At 40.1% G+C, this 24,769-nt stretch overlaps 2 protein-coding genes across 2 annotated transcripts; both read left to right on the top strand.

Moving 5' to 3' along the window:
- The first annotated feature begins 592 nt into the window (after positions 1 to 592).
- On the top strand, positions 593 to 12,732 carry LOC146573083 (scavenger receptor cysteine-rich type 1 protein M130-like). The gene is made up of 17 exons (XM_085277646.1): positions 593 to 669; positions 770 to 857; positions 1,322 to 2,095; positions 2,188 to 2,619; positions 3,008 to 3,322; positions 3,781 to 4,212; positions 4,629 to 4,943; positions 5,207 to 5,638; positions 6,062 to 6,376; positions 6,641 to 7,072; positions 7,552 to 7,866; positions 8,023 to 8,231; positions 8,498 to 8,646; positions 9,587 to 9,829; positions 9,918 to 10,077; positions 10,176 to 10,251; positions 10,358 to 12,732. The coding sequence occupies exons 2-17, from the start codon at positions 794 to 796 to the stop codon at positions 10,375 to 10,377; spliced, it is 4,683 nt and encodes a 1,560-aa protein (XP_085133772.1). The 5' UTR covers positions 593 to 669; positions 770 to 793; the 3' UTR covers positions 10,378 to 12,732.
- Positions 12,733 to 23,314: 10,582 nt separating this feature from the next.
- On the top strand, positions 23,315 to 24,146 carry LOC146573082 (pancreatic secretory granule membrane major glycoprotein GP2-like). Its single transcript, XM_085278721.1, has 4 exons — positions 23,315 to 23,551; positions 23,640 to 23,799; positions 23,898 to 23,973; positions 24,061 to 24,146. Exons 1-4 carry the CDS (start codon positions 23,355 to 23,357, stop codon positions 24,078 to 24,080), a joined length of 453 nt encoding a protein of 150 aa, XP_085134847.1. The 5' UTR covers positions 23,315 to 23,354; the 3' UTR covers positions 24,081 to 24,146.
- The last annotated feature ends 623 nt before the right edge of the window (positions 24,147 to 24,769 follow it).

The following is a 24,769-nucleotide window of genomic DNA, read 5'->3' as shown; positions in this document are numbered from 1 at the left end:
AGGCAAAGAAACACATGCACAAGCAGCTGTAAGTTCTAAACCAATAAAGCAAAATGTTGTAAAGCCCCTCATATTAAAGATGAAAGCCTTTCACAACATCAATATTTGGTCAAACTTACAACAACAGCAAGTCTTTATCCAAAACCTTTTGGGTCTAACTGTAAAAGTACTTACATGTGCTGGGGCATTTTGATTCATGCATGATTATTAGCAGGGTTCACCTGATGTCACTGGAAATATTGAATAGTTGAAAGTCTAGATGCCAACAGGATCTTGAGATAAGAATATTGGATCAAACAACATTTCTGAATGTCGGGCAGATAGCTTCATTGCACAAAACTTAGTGTACTCTTTATCTTCTGAGATGGTTATAAATGAGCAAAGTGTGAGAAAATACTGGATTGTGCAAACATCAATTTGTTGTACCATAAAAATGACTGACTTGGGCTTTGTGGATGTGCCCTTTCATTGTGGACGTGATTCTTTTTCGTTCTTTAGATTAATGAGTAACTCCTTTGATGCCATATGAATAAGTTCTTTGTCTTACCTACTTATATATTTCCCCATCAATCACTTCTATTTGTCCTTTGCACACAGAAACAGGCCAATAAATTCTCATCCTCAGACTCTCTGTGAGCTTAAGCGCTGGATTCTCAGAGTCTCTCCAGGGTAAGTACAGACACATCAGAAGTTATAGATTTAATACAGAATAAGATGGCATAATGTAAAAATGCAGTTTTAAAACATCTCCTTTGTCTTTTTCACGCAGTTTGAGTCGTGGATGTGATCAATAATGGGAACGCCTTCTGGACTGTTCTTACTCATACTTGTGCATATTTTCACAGGAACTTCTTCAGGTAAATCATCTCTAGTTAGACATAAATTCATTTTCTAAATGGACTGATGTAATTATTATAATGGTACTTTTTCCTTTGTCAATTATTGTGCCTCTAATTAAGACACTAATTAAATAATTGCTCCAGACAAACTATAATGAATTTGCTAATTTTACATTTTCACATTTCTCCTTTAGAAATTTTTTAGGTAAGGTATGTTATTTAAATATCAGTTTGAAAGTAGACAAATATTTACCTCATATTCAGTAAGAGTATTCAACAGTGACGTGAAATGCCTCCAAAGAGTTATTTTGATGAATTATCTAAATTACAACAAATTACTCAAATCTTTCTTCTTTTTAAATTCAGCTATTTTACACTGTGGTGAGATTTCAAAAGATGTTTCAAAATGATTATGAATCAAAAAGTCTTACTTGTATTTAAGTGCTGTGACAGATGAAATGCTGTGACTATTTTGTCTGCAGGGACTCCTGTGACCAGCTGTGATTCATGTCATGGCAAAGCCACCTGCTTGGAGTCACAGGAAAGAGGTGACACCTTCACCGGCCACGCCCTCTCATGTATCTGTAAAGATGGCTTTGTAGGTGATGGCCTCACCTGCTATGACCCAAAACTCTGCAGTGACTCTTCTTGCTGTGACCGAGGTTACCACTGGTCCTCAGAGAAGGGCTGTGTGGACACTGATGAGTGTTCCCTCCCAAACTCACCATGCACACCACCTCAGATTTGCCACAACACGCCAGGCTCATACGAATGTCTGGAGCCTTCCTCCAAGAACAGAGCAGCTGCCTCTTCCCAATCTGTCCGGTTCTACTGTGGGAACACAGTTTGTCCTTCAGGCACGGACTGCATCAATTCCCAATGTGTGGACCCTTGTCAGAACTATGCAACATTGAATGATGACTGGCGTTCAACAAATAACACAAATACTGAGGTCCTACACTGTGATCAATATATAAACTGGCAAGGCTGGTATCGCCTGTTTTTGAATCAAACCAGTGCTCGTATTCCAGAGAGGTGTGTCGAATCAAACAGGTGTGGAACTCATGCGCCTTTGTGGATAACACAACCTCATCCCACATGGTCAGGTGAAATTGTGAATCGCACTGTGTGCAATGTTTGGAGTGGCAGCTGCTGCCATTTTCAGTCACACACCATCCATGTTAAACTTTGCCATGCAAACTACTATGTCTACAAACTTGTGAAGCCATATGCATGCAACCTTGCATACTGTGCAGGTAAACCTATGCTTTAAATATAATTAACCTGTTGATGATTCAGTTGGTTCAATGGTTTCTGAGTGCATGATTATTATTATTATTTTAAACAGAAGTGAACACAATTACACCTGTTTTACCTACCACAACACCAAGGCCACAGAACTTCACCACCACACATGTGACTGCTAACATCTCTACCACAACACCAGTGGGCAACAGCACAACAGTCGAGGGGGAGGTCCGCCTGGTTAATGGAAACAGCTCCTGCTCTGGCAGGGTGGAGATCTTCCACAGTGGACAGTGGGGGACGGTGTGTGACGATAACTGGGGCCTGGTGAATGCTCATGTGGTGTGTAGACAGCTGGGCTGTGGCAGGGTCATCTCAGCACCAACAAATGCACAATTTGGACAGGGCAACGGACCCATCTGGTTGGATGATGTCACATGCTCAGGCATGGAATCAACGCTCTCCGAGTGTCACCACAACGGGTTTGGATCTCATAACTGTGGTCACTATGAGGATGCCGGTGTCATCTGTGCAGGTAAATATGAACATGTGCAGTGAAGTTCGGCTTTGTACCGACTGCATTTGGGGCCAGATTGATCTAAGATGGCTTAAAGTTATATACTACTACAGGTTTTTACCTATAAGGCTTTTCATGGTAAGTATTTTTTCTTTCAGGCGAATTATGAGTAACCTTTTTTATAAAGATGAACATAACATGACAATTTTTCGATAACTCTACACAAAATCACTCCAAGAACCCTATTCAGTAAAAACTAAATAGAATTAAATTCAAAATAAAATGTTGTCACCTGTCAGTCAATGCAAGAAAGAGTAGAAAGATTATTGTGTTGTTTTTTATATTGCTCTAATAGATCCACCTTTCATTAAAATTTACAGTGTTCCTTCTTTTGGTTTTCTATTAGCTCTTTCGTCAGTGAGGCTGGTCAATGGTCAGAACCGCTGCTCTGGCAGAGTGGAGGTCTTCAATGATGGACAGTGGGGCACAGTGTGTGATGATTCCTGGGACCTGAATGATGCTAATGTGGTGTGCCGACAGCTGGGCTGTGGAAGCGCTCGTTCAGCACTACAAAATGCAGCTTTTGGACAGGGCAGCGGACCCATCTGGTTGGACGATGTAGCATGTTTTGGAAATGAATCATCAATAACTGACTGCAGACACAACGGGCTTGGAGTCCACGACTGTCGTCATAATGAAGATGCCAGCATCATCTGTGAAGGTAAATTTTATGCATTTTTCAGGTACCCTCCATTTCTTACTGCTGACATCAAACTGATGAGAAAACTATTCTCATTTGTTGCTTTAATTTACCATTTTTTAACTAAAGATACACTTACTATGGCAATATTTCCATGGATCCACAGATAATGCCACTAAAAACTATGTAATTAGCAACAAATTATAAATAAATTCAAAACAAATGTTGTCATCTTCACCATCCTCCACTTCCTACTGCTGACATCTAACTGATGAGAAAAACTATTCTCATTTGTTGTTTCTAAATCACCATTTAAATATAAAGTTGTTGTGCAGCACATGGAGTCAAATGCAAAGTAAATAAGGATTTTGTGAGAAAACAATTATGTTGAGATGTTCTAATGAGAGCTTTTCCTCATTAATGTAGAAGGAAGTGCAAACTGAGTTTGTCCTTTTAGTTCAAAGACACTTTTCTTTCAGTCCAACCAGGAATCAACAGCACTGTTTTTCCAACAACACCAAGGCCACAGAACTTCACCACCACACATGTGACCGCTAACATCACTACCACAACACCAGTGGGCAACAATACAGCAGTCGAGGGGGAGGTCCGCCTGGTTAATGGAAACAGCTCCTGCTCTGGCAGGGTGGAGATCTTCCACAGTGGACAGTGGGGGACGGTGTGTGATGATGCCTGGGGCCTGGTGGATGCTCAGGTGGTGTGTAGACAGCTGGGCTGTGGCAGGGTCTTCTCAGCACCAACAAACGCGCGATTTGGACAGGGCAACGGACCCATCTGGTTGGATGAAGTCACATGCACAGGCAACGAATCAAAGCTCTCTGAGTGTCAACACAGAGGGTTTGGATCTCATGACTGTGGTCACTATGAGGATGCTGGTGTCGTCTGTGAAGGTAAATATGAACATGTGGGGTTAAAGAGAGTGAAATCCAACTTTGTTCGTGTGTGCATTTGGGATAACACTGAACTAAGATGATTTATAGTTACATACTACTACAGGTTTTTATCCACACAACAATTTTTTCTTTTAGTCTTGAATTATGAGAAATTTTTCAATAAAGATAAACTTACTATGAAGATATTTCCATGAATCCAGACACTGCCCCCAAGAACTATCAAATTACCAACAAATTAAAAATAAGTTTAAAATAACGTGTTGTCAGCTGAAGTAAAATAAATGGTAGAAAGATGATTATGTTATATTATTATATATTATATATATTATTATATTGTTATATTATTCTAATAAAGCTACATTTCCTCTGAAGTACTCCCATAGACAGTGTTCCTTCTTTTGGTTTTCTATTAGCTGCTTCGTCAGTGAGGCTGGTCAATGGTCAGAACCGCTGCTCTGGCAGAGTGGAGATCTTCAATGATGGACAGTGGGGCACAGTGTGTGATGATTCTTGGGACCTGAATGATGCCAAAGTGGTGTGCAGACAGCTGGGCTGTGGAAGCGCTCGTTCAGCACTACAAAATGCAGCTTTTGGACAGGGCAGCGGACCCATCTGGTTGGACGATGTATACTGTTTTGGAAATGAACCATCAATAACTGACTGCAGACACAACGGGCTTGGAGTCCACAACTGTGGTCATAACGAAGATGCCAGCATCATCTGTGAAGGTAAATTCTATGCATTTTTCAGGTACCCTCCATTTCTTACTGCTGACACCTAACTGATGAGAAAACTATTCTCATTTGTTGTTTCTAAATCACCATTTAAATATAAAGTTGTTGTGCAGCACATGGAGTCAAATGCAAAGTAAACAAGGAGTTTGTGAGAAAACAATAATTTTGAGATGTACTAATGAGAGCTTATCCTCATTAATTTAGATGGAAGTGCAAACTGAGTTTGTCCTTTTAGTTCAAAGACACTTTTCTTTCAGTCCAACCAGGAATCAACAGCACTGTTTTTCCAACAACACCAAGGCCACAGAACTTCACCACCACACATGTGACCGCTAACATCACTACCACAACACCAGTGGGCAACAGCACAGCAGTTGAGGGGGAGGTCCGCCTGGTTAATGGAAACAGCTCCTGCTCTGGCAGGGTGGAGATCTTCCACAGTGGACAGTGGGGGACGGTGTGTGACGATGCCTGGGGCCTGGTGGATGCTCAGGTGGTGTGTAGACAGCTGGGCTGTGGCAGGGTCTTCTCAGCACCAACAAACGCGCGATTTGGACAGGGCAACGGACCCATCTGGTTGGATGAAGTCACATGCACAGGCAACGAATCAAAGCTCTCTGAGTGTCAACACAGAGGGTTTGGATCTCATGACTGTGGTCACTCTGAGGATGCTGGTGTCGTCTGTGAAGGTAAATATGAACATGTGGGGTTAAAGAGAGTGAAATCCAACTTTGTTCGTGTGTGCATTTGGGATAACACTGAACTAAGATGATTTATAGTTACATACTACTACAGGTTTTTATCCACACAACAATTTTTTCTTTTAGTCTTGAATTATGAGAAATTTTTCAATAAAGATAAACTTACTATGAAGATATTTCCATGAATCCAGACACTGCCCCCAAGAACTATCAAATTACCAACAAATTAAAAATAAGTTTAAAATAACGTGTTGTCACCTGTCAGCCGAAGTAAAATAAATAGTAGAAAGATGATTATGTTATATTATTATATATTATATATATTATTATATTGTTATATTATTCTAATAAATCTACATTTCCTCTGAAGTACTCCCATAGACAGTGTTCCTTCTTTTGGTTTTCTATTAGCTGCTTCGTCAGTGAGGCTGGTCAATGGTCAGAACCGCTGCTCTGGCAGAGTGGAGATCTTCAATGATGGACAGTGGGGCACAGTGTGTGATGATTCTTGGGACCTGAATGATGCCAAAGTGGTGTGCAGACAGCTGGGCTGTGGAAGCGCTCGTTCAGCACTACAAAATGCAGCTTTTGGACAGGGCAGCGGACCCATCTGGTTGGACGATGTAGCATGTTTTGGAAATGAATCATCAATAACTGACTGCAGACACAACGGGCTTGGAGTCCACGACTGTCGTCATAATGAAGATGCCAGCATCATCTGTGAAGGTAAATTTTATGCATTTTTCAGGTACCCTCCATTTCTTACTGCTGACATCTAACTGATGAGAAAAACTATTCTCATTTGTTGTTTCTAAATCACCATTTAAATATAAAGTTGTTGTGCAGCACATGGAGTCAAATGCAAAGTAAATAAGGATTTTGTGAGAAAACAATTATGTTGAGATGTTCTAATGAGAGCTTATCCTCATTAATGTAGAAGGAAGTGCAAACTGAGTTTGTCCTTTGAGTTCAAAGACACTTTTCTTTCAGTCCAACCAGGAATCAACAGCACTGTTTTTCCAACAACACCAAGGCCACAGAACTTCACCACCACACATGTGACCGCTAACATCACTACCACAACACCAGTGGGCAACAGCACAGCAGTCGAGGGGGAGGTCCGCCTGGTTAATGGAAACAGCTCCTGCTCTGGGAGGGTGGAGATCTTTCACAGTGGACAGTGGGGGACGGTGTGTGACGACGCCTGGGGCCTGGTGGATGCTCAGGTGGTGTGTAGACAGCTGGGCTGTGGTACGGTCCTATCAGCACCAACAAATGCACAATTTGGACAGGGCAACGGACCCATCTGGTTGGATGAAGTCACATGCTCAGGCAACGAATCAAAGCTCTCTGAGTGTCAACACAGAGGGTTTGGATCTCATAACTGTGCCCACTCTGAGGATGCTGGTGTCGTCTGTGAAGGTAAATATGAACATGTGGAGCTATGAAGAGTGGAATCAAACTTTGTAACTGTCTGGCTTTGAGACAGAGCAGAAGCCCATGCCAAGAAGCTCCTGTTGCGCAGTTTTTGAACAGCTGTTAATGCCAGAGGAGGTATGGAGCACTGCAGTTATTGAGTCAGCTGAGTGTTGGACATTTTAACATACTATGTGCCTCAGCACACAGAGACACTGCTCAGTAACTTTACATAGGATGATTCTTTGTGACTGAGCTGCTGTAAGAGTTTCCACTTTGCAATAATATCACTTATAGGTGATCCTGGAATATCTAAGAAGCAAGAAGTTTCATGTACTGACATGTTGTAGTGGTGTCATCTTTTACAGCACCACCAGAGGTAGCAAAAGTACAGAAATTCTGTACTTAAGTAGAAGTACAGATACTACTATTGAAAAATATTCCAGTAAAATTTGACAGTGTTCCTTCTTTTGGTTTTCTATTAGCTCTTTCGTCAGTGAGGCTGGTCAATGGTCAGAACCGCTGCTCTGGCAGAGTGGAGGTCTTCAATGATGGACAGTGGGGCACAGTGTGTGATGATTCTTGGGACCTGAATGATGCTAAAGTGGTGTGCAGACAGCTGGGCTGTGGAAGCGCTCGTTCAGCGCTACAAAGTGCAGCTTTTGGACAGGGCAGCGGACCCATCTGGTTGGACGATGTATACTGTTTTGGAAATGAATCATCAATAACTGACTGCAGACACAACGGGCTTGGAGTCCACAACTGTGGTCACCATGAAGATGCCAGCGTCGTATGTGAATGTAAGTTAAAGTTCTCACATACTGAAAAATTGAAATAATGAAATCTTTTATCTTATCTTATATTATGACATTGAAGTACTCATGCTGGCCTCATTTGGTATTTCCTATTTCATCTGCTTTCATTTTTTATTAGTGACCTCATGTCTTTTTCTTTAGTCCAGCAGCCTCCACTCCAGACTTCACAGTTAATTTGTGGCCGTGATAAAATCCAAGTTGGTCTGCATATGGGCAGCATGTCATCCTCCGGTTTGAACCCCTTCTCGGGCAACCTGGCTTCCAGCAACTGTTCCTGGGTCAGAGTCCGTGATGATTATGTTTGGTATGAAATGGAGGCTCGGGCAGGTGCCTGTGGAAATGTGCTGAGGGTAAAGACTTATTTCTTTTTCCTATTGTTTAACTGTCCCATTAAAAAACACTACTGCGCAATTAATTTGTGATAAGATGGCTGTAGACTGTGTTTTGGCATAAAATGGCCTTTTTGTTATTCAAGGAGAAAAAAGTGAGCAACAGCAGTCAGAGACTTCAGAAGGATTCACTGTATTAACCCCTGTGGACATGTCTCTGGTGATTAGACTTTCTCTAGGTGACATGATTTCTTAACTGACTGAAAATGTCATCATCTGTCTTTCAGACCAACAGCACACATGTCATCTACTTCAACAGTTTATTCATCTACCCTCTGACTAATTTGTCCTTCGCTCTTCCTGTGGGTCTTCCCTTCTCCTGTGCTTATCCCCTGGACACAGACGCCAGCCTGAATGTAGCTATCAGGCCAGACCTGTAAGTTCATTGAATTTAACTGCAGCATCACTTAGTATATGTAGCTCTAAAATTCAGGGCTCTCATGTGTGTAATAGTATAGTTATTACCCCACTCTTTTCAATTATTCTGTTACCAAACTGCAATAATTAAGATGAATCTTGTTTACTGTGTGTGTTTCTTTTAACCATTTATGAGAGAGTAAGCATGCATTACTGTGAGCTGTTTGTAATTTAACATGACCACTGAAAGTCATTTTCAGATCCTTCATGCATAAACTTAAGTGCTTTTAGCTGTGAGGCTATTTTCCAAACAGCGTTACAGTTTGTTTAGAAAGCTCCACATTAAGTTGTTTACTCAATCCAGTTAACAGTTTGCTGCCTAGTTGTAGTTTAAAGATATGTTTTGTAATTATTCAATGCAGAATTTAACAAACATTTACCACCAGGAGGCAGCGTTTTACCAGTGCAGATGTCTTTTTAGTCGCACAATTCCCTCAAGAGACTTTGTTGCTTTTTGCTCAAAATACATATATATCTTGGACTTTATAAAATAAAGTTTATAAAATAAAATAAACAAAGTCTTCTTTCCAGTCAGAAAGGGAGATTTGTCAATTAACATAACAAAACATGTTTACTGGATTAAAACTCTAGTGTAAAATTTAAATCAGCTATATAATCTGTTATTTAGGCAGTGCTATTTCACTTGTTCAACTACTTGATTATATGCACTTGAAGCACTTTTTATCTGCACATGCTCACATACCAATGGATGCATGTTTAGCACCATCTCCAAAGACATTTCCAGCATATGGTCTGGAGGAGCTGGGGCTCGAACCATCAGACTTTTGAAGAAAACAAATCCAAAGCTGTCTTCTTACACAAACCAGGAAAAAGACAGAATAGCAGCAAGTAGTGTCTGAGAGATCATTGCATTATATAATTTTCTTTCCCTTTGTCAGGTTCACTGGAGGAATTTCAGGTTCGGGTCCAAAAGCTCGAGCCTCCATGTCTCTGTTCCGCAACTCCAACTACACTGAGTCTTATCCACCAGGCCAAGTCTTCCTCCCAGTGGGTTCACCTCTGTACGTGGGCGTCTCTGTGGAGGACACAGACCCAGTTTTGGCAGCTGTTCTGGAGGACTGCTACGCCACTCACTCACCAAACCCTGATGATCCCACACAATATCCTCTCATCCAGAACAAGTATGTGCATCTCTCCAACCTCACCAATGCTTTGTGAGATACAGTGAAGTGTGTGGACCCTGCTGATCTCCTCCCTCCTGTCTCACAGGTGTCCCACTGACCGCCTAAAGGTGTCAATAGTTGAGAGCGGCTCGTCCCTCCGAGCTCGTTTCTCTGCTCTGCTCTTCCTGCTCCAGGGTGAATACAGAGACATATATCTTCACTGCAGCCTCAGCCTGTGTAACCAGAGGAAGTACAACTGTGTACCAGTGAGTTCCACATTTCATTTTAGCAGTACTCCATAATCCAAAATGGTTTCTCTGGTTTAAATCCTATATCTCTTTTCTCATTCTTTTGCCCTTTGTAGTCATGCACAAGTAGGGCACATCGCTCTGTTTCCAACTCAGCTTTTATGAATCCCGTCACCATTGGACCGATCACTTGTGAGTATGAATTAAAACCTGGATTCAGAGCTCATGTCTTGACATAGTGATTTATATTAAACTAATAACTGCCATATCAACTTTTTCTTCTTCTTCTTTTTTTTAGTGGACAAGCCAGCTGAGTGATCTGGAACATCCAATAACATTCTGCAGTGTGAAATTAACTGCCAGAACTCTGTTTTCAGAAGAGAGATGATTTAAATATAATATTCACAAATATTTTACACATATTTTTTGATATTATGTTCCATTTGGGCTTTTTTTCATTGTATAACTGCAAACTGTCCAAATAAGGTATGCATCCTATTTGTAAAAACTATACCTTGATGCTAGAATGTGAAACCAACTGGGTGATAAACTGCAAAGCCACCAAGTATCACAGTTCACACACTCTAATCATACCCTTTACATTTCATTGCACCGTATGAAAATTGCAGAGAAGGTATTAATTCAATTCAATGCAATTTTATTTATAAAGTGCCGAATCAGAACAACTGTTTCCTCAAGGTGCTTTATGTTGTAAGGTATAGACCCTACAATAATACAAAGAAAACAGAGAAAACACCAACAAACATATGACCTCTATGGCCAAGTGCTTTGGTGACAGTGGGAAGGAAAAACACACTTTTAACAGGAAGAAACCTCCAGCAGAACCAGGCTCACCGAGGGGCGGCCATCTGCCGTGACCAGCCTAAACCTAATGCAGCATAACTCTGAGGATTCTGGGTCACCCTATCCAGGCCTAACTATATGCTTCATTAAAAAGGACAGTTTTAAGCCTAATCTTGAAAATACAGAGGGTTTCTTTCTCTCGAGTCCGAACTGGAAGTTTGTTCCACAGAAGAAGGGCATGAAAGCTGAAGGCTCTGCCTGCCATTCTACTTTTAAATACTCTAGGAACCACAATAAAGCCTGTAGTCTGAGAGTGAAGTGCTTTAATGGGGTGATTCAGTACTATAAAATCATTATGATAAGATGGGGCCCAATTATTCTAGACCTTGTGTGTAAGGAAGAGGATTTTAAATCTGATTCTGGATTTAACAGGAAGCCAGTGAAGAGAAACAAATATCGGAGAAATCTGCTCTCTTTCTAGTCTGTGTCAGTACTCTTGCTGCAGTATTTTCGATCAGCTGAAGGGTTTTCAGGGAAGTTTTAGGACATCCTGATAATGAATTACAGTAGTCCAGCCTAGAAGTAATAAATGCCACCATTTCTTCTTTTTGTTTTGCGGGATAAATCAGCTCGGTGAGCTTGTAACATCCTGTAATATCAGAAAGACTTTCTATGATGTAATTAAATCCTTTTTTCAAATTCATTCTATATGATTTAATCAAACTGATGTTACATTGTAGAATTTAATATGTTATTTCATATGTTATATGCTAAGTACATTATATCCAACCTTATTATTATATTCACAAAACATTTTCTTTATTACTGGAACTGATATAATCTTTTTCAAAGAAACACTGGATTCCTCTCTGGGTTGGTTTACTGACTTTCCATATTTTGATAAACTGCCATTAAATTTGGGATGGGTATCAACAGTCAAAGAAGGATTTGAATGACTTTGGTTAACAGATGACTTTTCCTCTGGCGTCACCATGAGGTTGTCATTTGTATTACATGATGAAAATCAGGTCTGTAAGCTTTTGGACAATGACTGTTTCTGTGATCTTTCCTCTGTACACTGCAACAATGAATTTTCTAGTTATGAGCGAAGTGCAGATTCCAGCTTGAATTTAAGAGGTTTTTACAAAAGTACAGCATTAACAGCTTAGTCAGGCCATCATTTGACCCTCCCTGAGCCTGGCTCCAGGGAAGGGCCCTGGTAACCCTATCCCAGGCAGGGTGAACTGTTCCCTTGATTTTCTTCTCATAATGGTCTTCTGAACCGCTCTTTGTCTGGTCCCTCACCCAGGACCAATTTGCCATGGGAGACCTTACCAGGGGGCAGAAGCCCTCAGACAACACAGCCCCTGGGATCCCTGGAACACACAAAACCCTCCACCACGATAAGGTAGCGAATCGCGGAGGGGGATTGGTGATGTTCATGGATTCTAAACTTCAGGTAGTTATTGAGAGCAAAGAATCCTCATCCAAGTATTCAAATGTAAAATTATGTTAGTTTATCTAGTTAATTTTGAACCTCTGAAATACAGAACTATGTATAAAATGGCTTCCTAAGCAGTTAATAGTTTTGTTAAACCCTTTGAATTAAAGCTGAAGGTCAGCCCTTCAATAACATCTCGACTTTATTATTTAACCTCCTAAGACCTGAACTCTGTCACAGCATGCATTTTTAATTTTTCTTTGCCATTTGGGCTGATTGGGACCTAATGAATTTAAAAACAAAGAATTACCTGATTTTTTTTTATAACCTAATCTTTGTTTCTGAGAAAAATGAGATCAACATATGAAGACATTCGTTTTAAATTTTGATAGAACAGTGGCAGTATAATGTCCTCGTAAGTGGATATCAGTCCCTTGTAGAGCAAAAAAAAAAAAAAAATATATATATATATATATATATATATATATATATATATATATATATATATATATATATATATATATATACACACACATATATACATATATATATTAGGGGTGCAACGATACACAAAATTCACGGTTCGGTTCGGTTCGATACTTTGGTGTCACGGTTCGATATTTTTTCGATACAAAAAAAAATGTTCATGCCTTTTTAATTTGTCATTTATTAAAATTATAAATATATATTTTAACACAAAAGTACAGTTTTTAAATTTAACCCTAACCCTTGTGCGTGTTGTTTTTTAGCTCATCATATTGCAGCCACAGAAATTATTTTGTCCATGAAACCATAAAGCTGCACTTTCTTTTTGCCTTATAGTCTGATTTGTCATAACTTCTCCGTTTTGTGGTAAGCTTTTCTTTGGCTGTCACTTCTTCACCCTGACCTGTCTTATTTGGCTCAGCAGAACTAAAATATATATCTGTCTGTGAAGGTTCTCAATCATCCAGGTCATCGTAGTGAAATATATATCCTGCCGCACTCACATAAGCTCAGCGATTCTCTGCGCGATCAACCTCTCACATGTTTAAGCTGCGGGAGATTTCACTTGTCATGTTTGCATAGTAAGCTAACAATTAATAAGACGATGTCAGAGGAATTGGTGCACAAATTATCATCACTCACAGATCAGTGCTGTCGCTCTCTATACACAGTTCGCGCGATTGCAAAGTGAAAGCAAAAAAACAAGCGCAAATTCAAACACGATTTCAATATGTCACATATTGACAGTGGCTCACCCAATGACATAATTACCCAGCTACATTTCTGAAAGAATGCAAAAGCATTGACATATATTTTTCCTTCCTACAATAGCCCGACAGGCAGGGCAGAGATAGCCCCGGGACGTCGGGCTAGCGATATTGCGAGCCCTGTATCTGATTGAGGAATCACTCATCTTTGGAAAAGAGAGTTTATTACAGAGAAATGTCTCTTTCCAAAATAAAAGCTATACTATCCGCTTCTTCTGGGCTATATTCTCAGCAGCATATTAAACATATCAGGTCTCCATAAGGAGAATCCTGTGCTAACAGCTGTCTAAATGACTCGGCTAAAGTTTGTAGCATGCATGCTTGTTGTTTTTGTCTTTGCACTAGGATGATGTCGGTGTAAATGTGCAGTCATATTCGTTGTGTTCCCACTAGTGCTTTCAGGTTAATCTCGTTGAAATAACCTTAACGCCGCAACACGGCAAATCTCCGTTAACGAGCTACCCTATACAGAGGGGCTAGACGGCCAACACGTTAACGAGCTAACTGCGCTAACACACTAGCTCCCACCCATGTAATTGAGCATTGCATGGCACATCCAACATACTGTTTTACTTTAGTCCATGACTCGCTTACCTTCAGGGTCATACGTCACATGAAAACCAAAATAATTCCAAACGCCAGATCTGAATGAGGGTGGGGAGGTCCACTTCTGTCTCGCTAGCTTGCCCTGCGCTCTTCCTTCTGACCATGCTGTCTGTGTTGAGTGCTCAGTGAATCTGCGTTCGACTACTCCGCCTAGGCTGCACTCTCGAGCCTAGGCGGAGTAGTCAAATGCAGATTCACTGAGCGCTCAACACAGACAGCATCGTCAGAAGGAAAGTTGATAAAATAAATTACAAATTTTGTATTGTTCTTTTTTTTTTCTCCCCTTTGGTTTTCTTTCTTTCTCTCCCCCTCTTTCTTTCATTCTTTCCCCCTGTCCTATCCCACAGTCATGTCTGTCCCGTTTGCAACTGAAAATAAAATAAATTCATAATTATAATAAAGGTCAATCAAATGGACCAATATGATGATCCACTTAAAATAAATCCTCTTGGCATCTTTCTTGGCCTCAAGACAACAATTCTGATGGCTATAGATCCAAACGGGACACAAAAAAAAAAAAAAAAAAAAAAAAATTGAAAAAAAAAAAATTGAAAAAAATTGTATTGTTCGATACATATGCGTACCGAACCGAAAGCACTGTATCGAACGGTTCAATATCGATACGAATATCGTTGCACCCCTAATATATATATATATATATATATATATATATATATATATATATATATATATATATATATATATATATATATATATATATGTCAGTCTTTATGTCAGCCACTGACATAAAGACAAGAAAGCTCCTTACCATGCATGGAGGGTTTCACCCCAAGTCCAGCACCCTGAGGCTGTACGCTAAGCGGAAGGAAGGGGGCCGGGGACTGGTGAGTGTCAGCACCACAGTCCAGGATGAGACAAGGAACATCCAAGAATACATTGGGAAGATGGCCCCAACTGACCGAGTGCTCAGTGAATACCTCAGGCAACAGAAACCCAAGAAAGAGGAGGGAGACGAGGAACCATCATGGAAGGACAGGCCCCTGCACGGTATGTACTACCGGCAGATAGAGGAGGTGGCTGATATCCAGAAATCCTACCAGTGGCTGGACAAAGCTGGACTGAAAGACAGCACAGAGGCACTAATCATGGCAGCACAAGAACAAGCTCTGAGCACAAGATCCATAGAGGCTGGGGTCTATCACACCAGGCAAGACCCCAGGTGCAGGCTGTGTAAAGATGCCCCAGAGACAATCCAGCACATAACAGCAGGGTGCAAGATGCTAGCAGGCAAGGCATACATGGAACGCCATAACCAAGTGGCCGGCATAGTGTACAGGAACATCTGTGCGGAGTATAACCTGGAAGTCCCGAGGTCAAAATGGGAGATGCCCCCAAGGGTGGTGGAGAATGACCGAGCTAAGATCCTGTGGGACTTCCAGATACAGACGGACAAAATGGTGGTGGCTAACCAACCGGACATAGTGGTGGTAGACAAACAGAAGAAGACGGCCGTAGTGATCGATGTAGCGGTTCCGAATGACAGCAATATCAGGAAGAAGGAACACGAGAAGCTGGAGAAATACCAAGGGCTCAGAGAAGAGCTTGAGAGGATGTGGAGGGTGAAGGTAACGGTGGTCCCCGTGGTAATCGGAGCACTAGGTGCGGTGACTCCCAAGCTAGGCGAGTGGCTCCAGCAGATCCCGGGAACAACATCGGAGATCTCTGTCCAGAAGAGCGCAGTCCTGGGAACAGCTAAGATACTGCGCAGGACCCTCAAGCTCCCAGGCCTCTGGTAGAGGACCCGAGCTTGAAGGATAAACCGCCCGCAGGGGCGTGCTGGGTGTTTTTTTTATATATATGTATATATATATATATATGTATATGTATATATGTATATATATATATATATATGTATATATATATATATATATATATATATATATATATATATATATATATATATGTATATGTATATATGTATATATATATGTATATATGTATATGTATGTATGTATGTGTGTATATGTATGTGTATGTGTGTATGTATGTGTATGTGTATGTATGTGTATGTATGTGTATGTATGTATGTGTATATATGTGTATATATATATAAAAAAAACACATCATAAACAGGAAATATCAGATGGGTTGGACTCAAGCACCGTTGAATAACTCCTACTTAGCTTTACAGAATGCAATTATAATGACAGTCACACATAATAAAAAAAATTAAAAAACAAATAAAGGAGAGTTTAACAGGTTAGTGAGCTGTGCTGAGCCTCAACTCGAGATTTCAGTGTGACAAAGGTGGCCTTCCTTCGTACCTGGTAAGATCGCCATAATAACTTAACACTGAGCACCTTTTATGTGACCTGAGTTATAATTTAAAATTGTCAAGCAGTGCATAGATTCTCCGCTGAAGGAATGCTTTTTGTGCATGTCACCGTGACATCAGCACAAACTGCATGCATTGCATTGCTGCCAGAATTTGCATGTATTCAGTTGGTGACTCCAAAAATGCATAAATGCGTTTTTATGTGTCGCCTTCCTGTAAAGTCTGTTTTACACTGCTTGACCTGAAGCTCACAGGCTAGAGCACCTTTTCAGTCAGTGAACTTAATTTAGCTTACAGAAGACTATAAAAGTAACTGAGGAAAATTTAAAATCAAATCTACATTTAGCAGTCAGTTAGTTTGGCGGCACACAGACGGGAGTAGTTGAAAAAATTCTTCAGTTATGCTAGTTGATCAGATGGTTTTATAAAGGCTGTGAAGGTTTTCATTGTATTTATAGTAACAAGCTGATTGCCGTGTGTGTCCGAGAGGAGAGGCTACTGCTGCATAAGACAGCATTGTCATCACTAGTGTTTTTTGTTTACAGGCTTTTAGTTGAGAAAAAGATTCTACTTGGGCTGGTTGTATTATAATTTTTATACATGTGTTTGACAGTCTAAATGCTTTTATTGTTAGCAAAAGTGAAATGAATTGATCGTGCTGTTGAGCCACTTGTTTTTTCTTTCACTAACTTCAAACACTAGGCTTTTGTTCTTTTAATCTTAAAACAGACTATAGGCAGAAAAAATGTTAGTTTTTCTTTACAGATGAATTCATGCCTTTGAGGCAAATATTATAGAACATGACCAGATCAAATAACATCACTATTTCCCATTGGGTCTTATCATGTGCACTTAGTTTTGGATAACATGATGTCTTGTCTATGTAATATTTTGATCTAAGAATCAGAATCAGAATACTTTATTAATCCCGAAGGAAATTAGGGTTACAGCAGGCAGCACGCTAATGGCGCATGCACACTTACAAAGGAACCTTCTGACCAAACTTACACAAACAACACATTGGGAAGACATGTCAGAGAGGTAGGCTGATAGGAAAAAAACAACGAAAATATATAACATGAGGTGAGAGGAGGAGAAAAAAAAACTCCACTCAGACTGAGCTCCTAATGGGAGAACAGTTTGATAACAGAAAAAAACACCTCAGCACAAAAAGCACATGACTATCAGTACACCATAGAAACACAAGACAAGCAACAGGGTGGGTAAAGGGTAAGAGAGAGCCGGTGTAGACAGCGCATCCGGTCCTGCAGCATGTCTGCGCTGGTCCAGTCGACCGCCATCTTCCCCGGGAGGGGACAAGCATCGAAGGAGTTTGGAAAGGGAGGGGGGATGAGTGTGTATTACTTTAGTGCGAACAACTCATGTGAATTTCAAAGCTGTCCGACACTGGTCTCTCAATCTCCCGTTGGAGAGCCGTGAGCTTCTCCATGATCTTATCAAACCTACGCTCCGTGATGTTGTCCTTCTTGTGCTCAAAGAGCAGATTCTGAGAACTAACGACTGCAGTGAGCTTCTCCAAGATGTAATCAATTTTCGCTCAGAGGTCTTATTCTGAGTGCGATGTAAGATGTAATCCATCTTAGATATGACAAGTTTGTATGTTTTTTCTTCAAATTCAAAAGATTTTTTTTTACATTTTTATTTGTTAAAAAAACGGGGGCCTAACGACATCTTCTGTAATGACTCTAATTGTAAGACTTGAATGTTGTATGACACTACCTGCATAAAACAGAAAGGAGGTCAGATTATATCAAAGCCTATTCCTCATATCTTACAGTAAAAATCACGTGAGAGCAAATCTAAAACAAACATATCTTGATAAGATACCAAGATTTTATCCTATCAAGATACAATACCAAGATATGGTATCTTATCAGTGCAATAGTTTAACCTGAATTGGTTAGATAGGTTATCTGTTTTCATTCTTCCTCTTCTGGCTGCTCCCTAGCATGCTCTCCACAGTGGCTCACCTCCATCTCACCCTATCCCTCCTCTGTCACACCAACCCTCTGCATCTCCTCTTTCACCACATCCATGAATCATCTATGTTGTCCAGCACCTGGAAGCTCCATAATCAACATCTTTGGTCAAATACATCAACTCTATATCTTCTCTGCAGATATCTAAACTATCTCAGCAACTACCCTCTCTCTCAGACAAGTCGATAAAAGTCTTTTCTCTTTGCTGTCTCTTTGCTACCTCTCTCTTTTCTGTACGCCAAGCCGCCCAGTGCTCTAGTCCAGCGGTCCCCAACCCCCAGGCCTTGGACCGGTACCGGTCCGTGAGTCGTTTGGTACCGGGCCGCGAGAGTTGAGGCTCAGGTGTGAAATGTATAGTTTTCAGGGTTTTTATCGGTTTTCAGCGTTATTTTGTTATCGTTTTTATCGTTTACTCGGTTTTCCTTGGTCTTTTCACGTGTGTTATGAATAAATTTTCTTTTTTTCGGTACCGGTACTAGTTTTATTTTGTTGTATTTATCCGCGACACCTTAAAGCCCGGTCCATGAAAAATATTGTCGGGCATAAACCGGTCCGTGGCGCAAAAAAGGTTGGGGACCGCTGCTCTAGTCTACTTTCTTCATGTCCTTCACTACCCCTCTTTTTCTTCACTGATCTCTTTGTTTTGTTTTGAACACTTTCCTTTACTTCCTCATTCCACCACCAATTCCACAGTCCAGAGGACACAACACCTTCTTGGGAATTTCCCTCATCACTTAAGCTGTACTTTCCAAGTCATCTGGCAACTAATTCCCTACTACCCAGAGGCCATGTCCACATAATACGTTTTCATTTGAGAACGCATCTTTTTCTCTCCGTTTTGGCCTTCCGTCCACACTGAGACGGCATTTTTGGTCAAGGAAAACTGAGCTCTTTGAAAATGCTCTCCAAAGCGGATACATTTGAAAACATCGTTTTCGAATCGCAGTGTGGACTGCGAATCCGGAGCATTTAGAAAATTCTTTAATTCTCACTCACTTTTGCTACTTTGTACTTTTGTGTTACTTGCAGCAAGAACTCCACCTCATTGTCAGTCCATTTAAAAAACTTGGTGCTTTTCCTCAACATTTTACAGCAACGTTTCAAAGAGCCGGTAAGTAAATAAACAGCAGGCAGAAATTAGCAGGTCGAATCGTTTTCGTTTCACGCATGCGCAATACAGGAACAAGCGCTTTGAGTCGTTTCAGTGTAGATGAACAACTGTTAGGAAATGACTGAAAACGACAGTGTGGACGCGGAGCGTTTTTAGACGAGAATGTCGTTTTCAAATTTATCATTTGAAATTAGTGTAGACGTAGCCAGAGTCTGTATCAGCTTCTCTGTCTCTTATCTCTTATAGATTGCACAGGAGACAACAGAGGGCGAAAATAAAACAGGAAGTAACAAACACGGAGAGAGACAAAGTGTTAACAAGATACAAAAGGACACTGGAGATGTTATGCTGAGATATAAACCAATGCTCAAAATGCAAACAGAGCCAGAGTACAAAAGTAACAAGAACTACAGACTGAAATATCCAAAAGAATAAACTAAGAATAGAAACACGAAACTCTTGCCCAAAGACCCAAAGCAACAACACCTTCCCCCATTCTTCCACATCATCCTATATGTTAGCAGTCATCATAGCAAGCCTTGTCTACCAATAACATTATTCTTATTTTACTTACCCCAATTAATATTTTGTTTTTCTGTTGGTGATGATTCCTGAGATCTTAATGATGCCAATGTGGTGTGCAGACAGTTGGGCTGTGGCAGCGCTAATAGCACTACCAAATGCAAACATACTTGGTTTGGGGTCCACAATTGTGTTAACTGTAAAGATGCCAGAGTCATCTGTGGAGGTAAATATTATAACAAAGCAGGCTTATGTCTCCTTTTATGAATTTGCCACCGGGCCAAATCCAGTGACGTGTTTACTGGCTTCAGTGAGGTGGAGACGGTGCCTGCGCAAAGTGTCTGTGTACCCCTTTCTGTCTCTCTCTCTCTTCCTCTCTCTCTCTCTCTCTCTCTCTCTCTCTTTCTTGATAGTGTTGCGTCCGTCGGCCCCAGAAGGTTAATAACACTCACCTTCATTCCATTTCCAGAGTGTAACAATCAACCACTTGTGGCACATGCCACCCCAGTAGATCCGCCCCTGATAATCAGGAGGGCTGGAAACTGGTCACAGCTGGGATAAACCTAAGTATAAGTACAGAGGAAATAGAATGACTACAAGTAAATCACCAAAGTTTGATTCTGCTCATCTGGACGTGAAGTTTTCAGTGGGAGAAACGTTTCGTCACTAATCCAAGTGACTTCTTCGGTCTCAGCTGAGTGCAGGTTTCCCCAATCTTATAAACAGTACGCTGCATAACGGCTGAAGGAACAATGGTCTGGGAGGTCAGTTCCTTAATCATTAATATGCAAATTCTTATTTTTCCCTCGTTTCTTCCACTAAAAACGTAAATATGGATAACAAAAAGTGTAGATGAATCTGAGATGGTTTAACAAAAAATAGTCTAAACAATTTGATGAGTCAACATGGAATAGAATTTTTTCATTTTTGTGACTGGGAATTTCACATTGGACTTTTGGATTTATGTGTGTTCAAATATGGGACTTTGCAATCTTTGGACAACCAAGCCCTGCTGGTCAAGCAGAGGACTTGGTTGATTTGAAATACAATTACCCAGCAATGTTAATGACCTTATAGAAATTAACCAAATTAGTTGCAAAATGTTACTTGAGATTTTTCTCTTTAGCTCCACTTCATGACATTTCATGAAGTGTCAAACATTCAAGAATAATGTTTGTGCAAATAAAACTGCCAAAATTAATGAATTCTTTTGGTACTCTGGTGCAAATAAATATAAAACATAAAAAATATGATTCTTCAAGATTTTGTGACTAAAACACCACAAATGTCCTTTATTTAAAATCATCTTCAGCCCATCTGTTATATGTTGTTTTTAAACATTTTTCATCTTTTCTCTGTGTTTTTGTACAATAGTGTTGTTTTGCTTGGCGTTCCTATGGTGGATTACCACGTGGTTTCTAAGATGTAAAGAATACGTAGGAAGCGTCTTCTTATTTAGTCAAATCACATTTATATAAAACATTTAAATCTAAAAACTGTTTACTTAAAGTTTTAAAAACAAATTTGAGACAAATATACTTAATAATAAAACCTAAAAACAAACTCTAATTCCAGTAGAAAGAAGAGGATTCAGGGGGCAAAAGAACCCACCTGAGTCTTTAGTGAGAGGCTGAAACAGAGTTTTCCCACAAAGGCTTTGAGGAAGAGAGGAGAGATAGCAGTGAGATAACAGTGATCACTTGACTCAGCAGAATGATTGGTGGGGTGAAGTGATTATACACACACAATCATACACACACGCACAGGCACAAAGATAAGTTGTGAAATCCAGGTCAATAATCTCAAAGTGGTGCTGCTCTCAGGCACATTTTTGGTCATTATATGGTCCCTGATTATGCTGTATAATTTTTTTTATTTTATTTTTTTTACCTTTCTCCAGCTGAGGACAGTGTTTTCCATAAGGGTGCGTCTACTTGGCTTCCCATGATGAAAGGGAAAGTAGATTACATGGTCACTGATAGGCATAGGGCCAAGACAAATGTGGTAATTATATTCATTTCCTAAATGATTATTTATGACTCTTTCTGAATCAAATGATCACACACACGTCAAGGTTCAAAATTCAAGGTTGTCTTAACTGTTCATCTACAGGAAATTTGTTTGGTAGCAAGCGTTCACATATTTGAGTGAGCAGCTGTGGGATGTGAAGAGTACATTTTTTAAAGAGAGCACTTCCTGTTCTCAAAAGTATTTTCTTTGCTTCATTCCATAATGTATCCTGTCCATTTTAAGAACAACAGGATAAACATGAGAAAACAGGACAAAAAGATTCTGCAATTAGATTTTTATCACTAAAACAAGTTTCTGATTTTTTACAGCCTTATTTATTATTTAACCTGTCCTTGTTGACTTGTTGAGCCTCCTGTCATCTGAGGACCTGATTATTCATTAACAAATAAAGATCAGTACAGTGAGAGGAAAAAACTCAAGGAGATTTCACATGAGAGATTTCTATATTTGTATTTGTCCTTCTTTTTGCTATTTCTATGTATCCACCAATTCAGAAATGTTGTAACAAAATTATATGACAGCCACATTGCTTTAGTGAACAGAGCCGTCAGTCAATAAAAATCATGTAAAGACGAATCTATTAATGATGAGGATCTAAATACCCACATTCAAGTACTGACAGGGACTTTAAACACTTGCCTCGAGGCAACAATTTGGATTTACAAATTAACATAACCCCACAAACTGTATGTAGGCTGAAACAGAGTTTTCCCACAAAGGCTTTGAGGAAGAAAGGAGAGATAGCAGTGATCACTTGACTCAGCAGAATGATTGGTGGGGTGAAGTGATTATACACACACAATCATACACACACGCACAGGCACAAAGATAAGTTGTGAAATCCAGGTCAATAATCTCAAAGTGGTGCTGCTCTCAGGCACATTTTTGGTCATTATATGGTCCTTGATTATGCTACTTGAGTCTATGCACTTGAAGCACTTTTTATCGGCACATGCTCACATACACACATCTCCAACATATGGTCTGGAAGAGCTGGGGATTGAACCATCAGACTTCTGATTTAGAGATGTCCACTCCGGAGCACAGTGGGCATAAAGACATAAAGTGAAAACAAAGCAAACAAACTGAAGGCCTCCACTTACACAAACCAGGAAAAAGACAGAATAGCAGCAAGTAGTGTCTGAGAGATCATTGCATTATATAATTTTCTTTCCTTTTTTTCAGGTTGTCTGGAGGCATTTCAGGTTCGGGTCCAAAAGCTCGAGCCTCCATGTCTCTGTTCCGCAACTCCAACTACACTGAGTCTTATCCACCAGGCCAAGTCTTCCTCCCAGTGGGTTCACCTCTGTACGTGGGCGTCTCTGTGGAGGACACAGACCCAGTTTTGGCAGCTGTTCTGGAGGACTGCTATGCCACTCACTCACCAAACCCTGATGATCCCACACAATATCCTCTCATCCAGAACAAGTATGTGCATCTCTCCAACCTCACCAATGCTTTGTGAGATACAGTGAATTGTGTGGACCCTGCTGATCTCCTCCCTCCTGTCTCACAGGTGTCCCACTAACCGCCTAAAGGTGTCAATAGTTGAAAGCGGCTCGTCCCTCCGAGCTCGTTTCTCTGCTCTGCTCTTCCTGCTCCAGGGTCAATACAGAGACATATATCTTCACTGCAGCCTCAGCCTGTGCAAAAAGGGGACCTCCAGCTGTGTAGCAGTGAGTTCCACATTTCACTTTAGCAGTACTCCATAATCCAAAATGGTTTCTCTGGTTTTAATCCTATATCTTTATTCTCATCGCCTCTCTCCTTGTAGTCATGCACAAGTAGGACACGCCGCTCTGTTTCCAACTCAGCTTCTATGAATCCCATCACCATTGGACCGATCACTTGTGAGTATGAATACAAATTTAGATTCAATACTAATGTTTAATGATCGGTCTCAAATCAATAACCACCATTTCTTCTTTTTCTATTAGGGAATAAGTCACCTGCATGAACTCATAATATCCAAGTATATCGCAAGGACATTCTATGAGGGCATATTCATTTTTTTAAATCCTTTTTTCAAATTCATTAAATATTCATATTTAAATAATAAATATTAATGCTGTGATATTGTACAATTTAATCAATAATAAAAATCAAGATGCATGTACTTTCTTTTGTATTTGTTTTTGTTTTCTTATTTGTATAAAAAATTGTTTGAATTATTGAACTATTATTATTACTATGTTCACAACTATTTTTCTTTATTACTGGGACTAAGACCATCTGTTTCAAAAAACACTGGGCTCCTCTCTGGGTCTAATAACCAAACCAGTTATAAAGTTTCACAGCATAAAAGGTGAAAAATATGATGAAAAACAACTGCTTGATAATCTGTCATTAAATGTAGTATGTGTCTCAATGGAGGATTTGAATGACTTTGGTTAACTGATAACTTTTCCTCTGGCGTCACCATGAGGCTGTCATTTGTACTACATGATGAAATTCAGGTCCGTAAGGTTTTGGTCAACGACTGTTTCAGTGATCCTCTGTACACTACAAGAGTGAATTTTCTAGATGTGAGTGAAGTGCAGATTCCAGCTTGAATTCAAGAGATTTTTACAAAAGTACCTCATTAACATCTTGACTTAAAAACATATATACCTATGAGCAAGATAACAAAGAGTTCACGAGTAGTCA

This window comes from Mchenga conophoros, linkage group LG6 (genome assembly GCF_057382185.1).
Source record: "Mchenga conophoros isolate Kocher_MC1m ecotype Shallow Benthic linkage group LG6, M_conophoros_male_GT1.1, whole genome shotgun sequence".
Taxonomy (NCBI): Eukaryota; Metazoa; Chordata; class Actinopteri; order Cichliformes; family Cichlidae; genus Mchenga; species Mchenga conophoros.
This window is presented reverse-complemented; position numbering and strand designations above follow the sequence as displayed.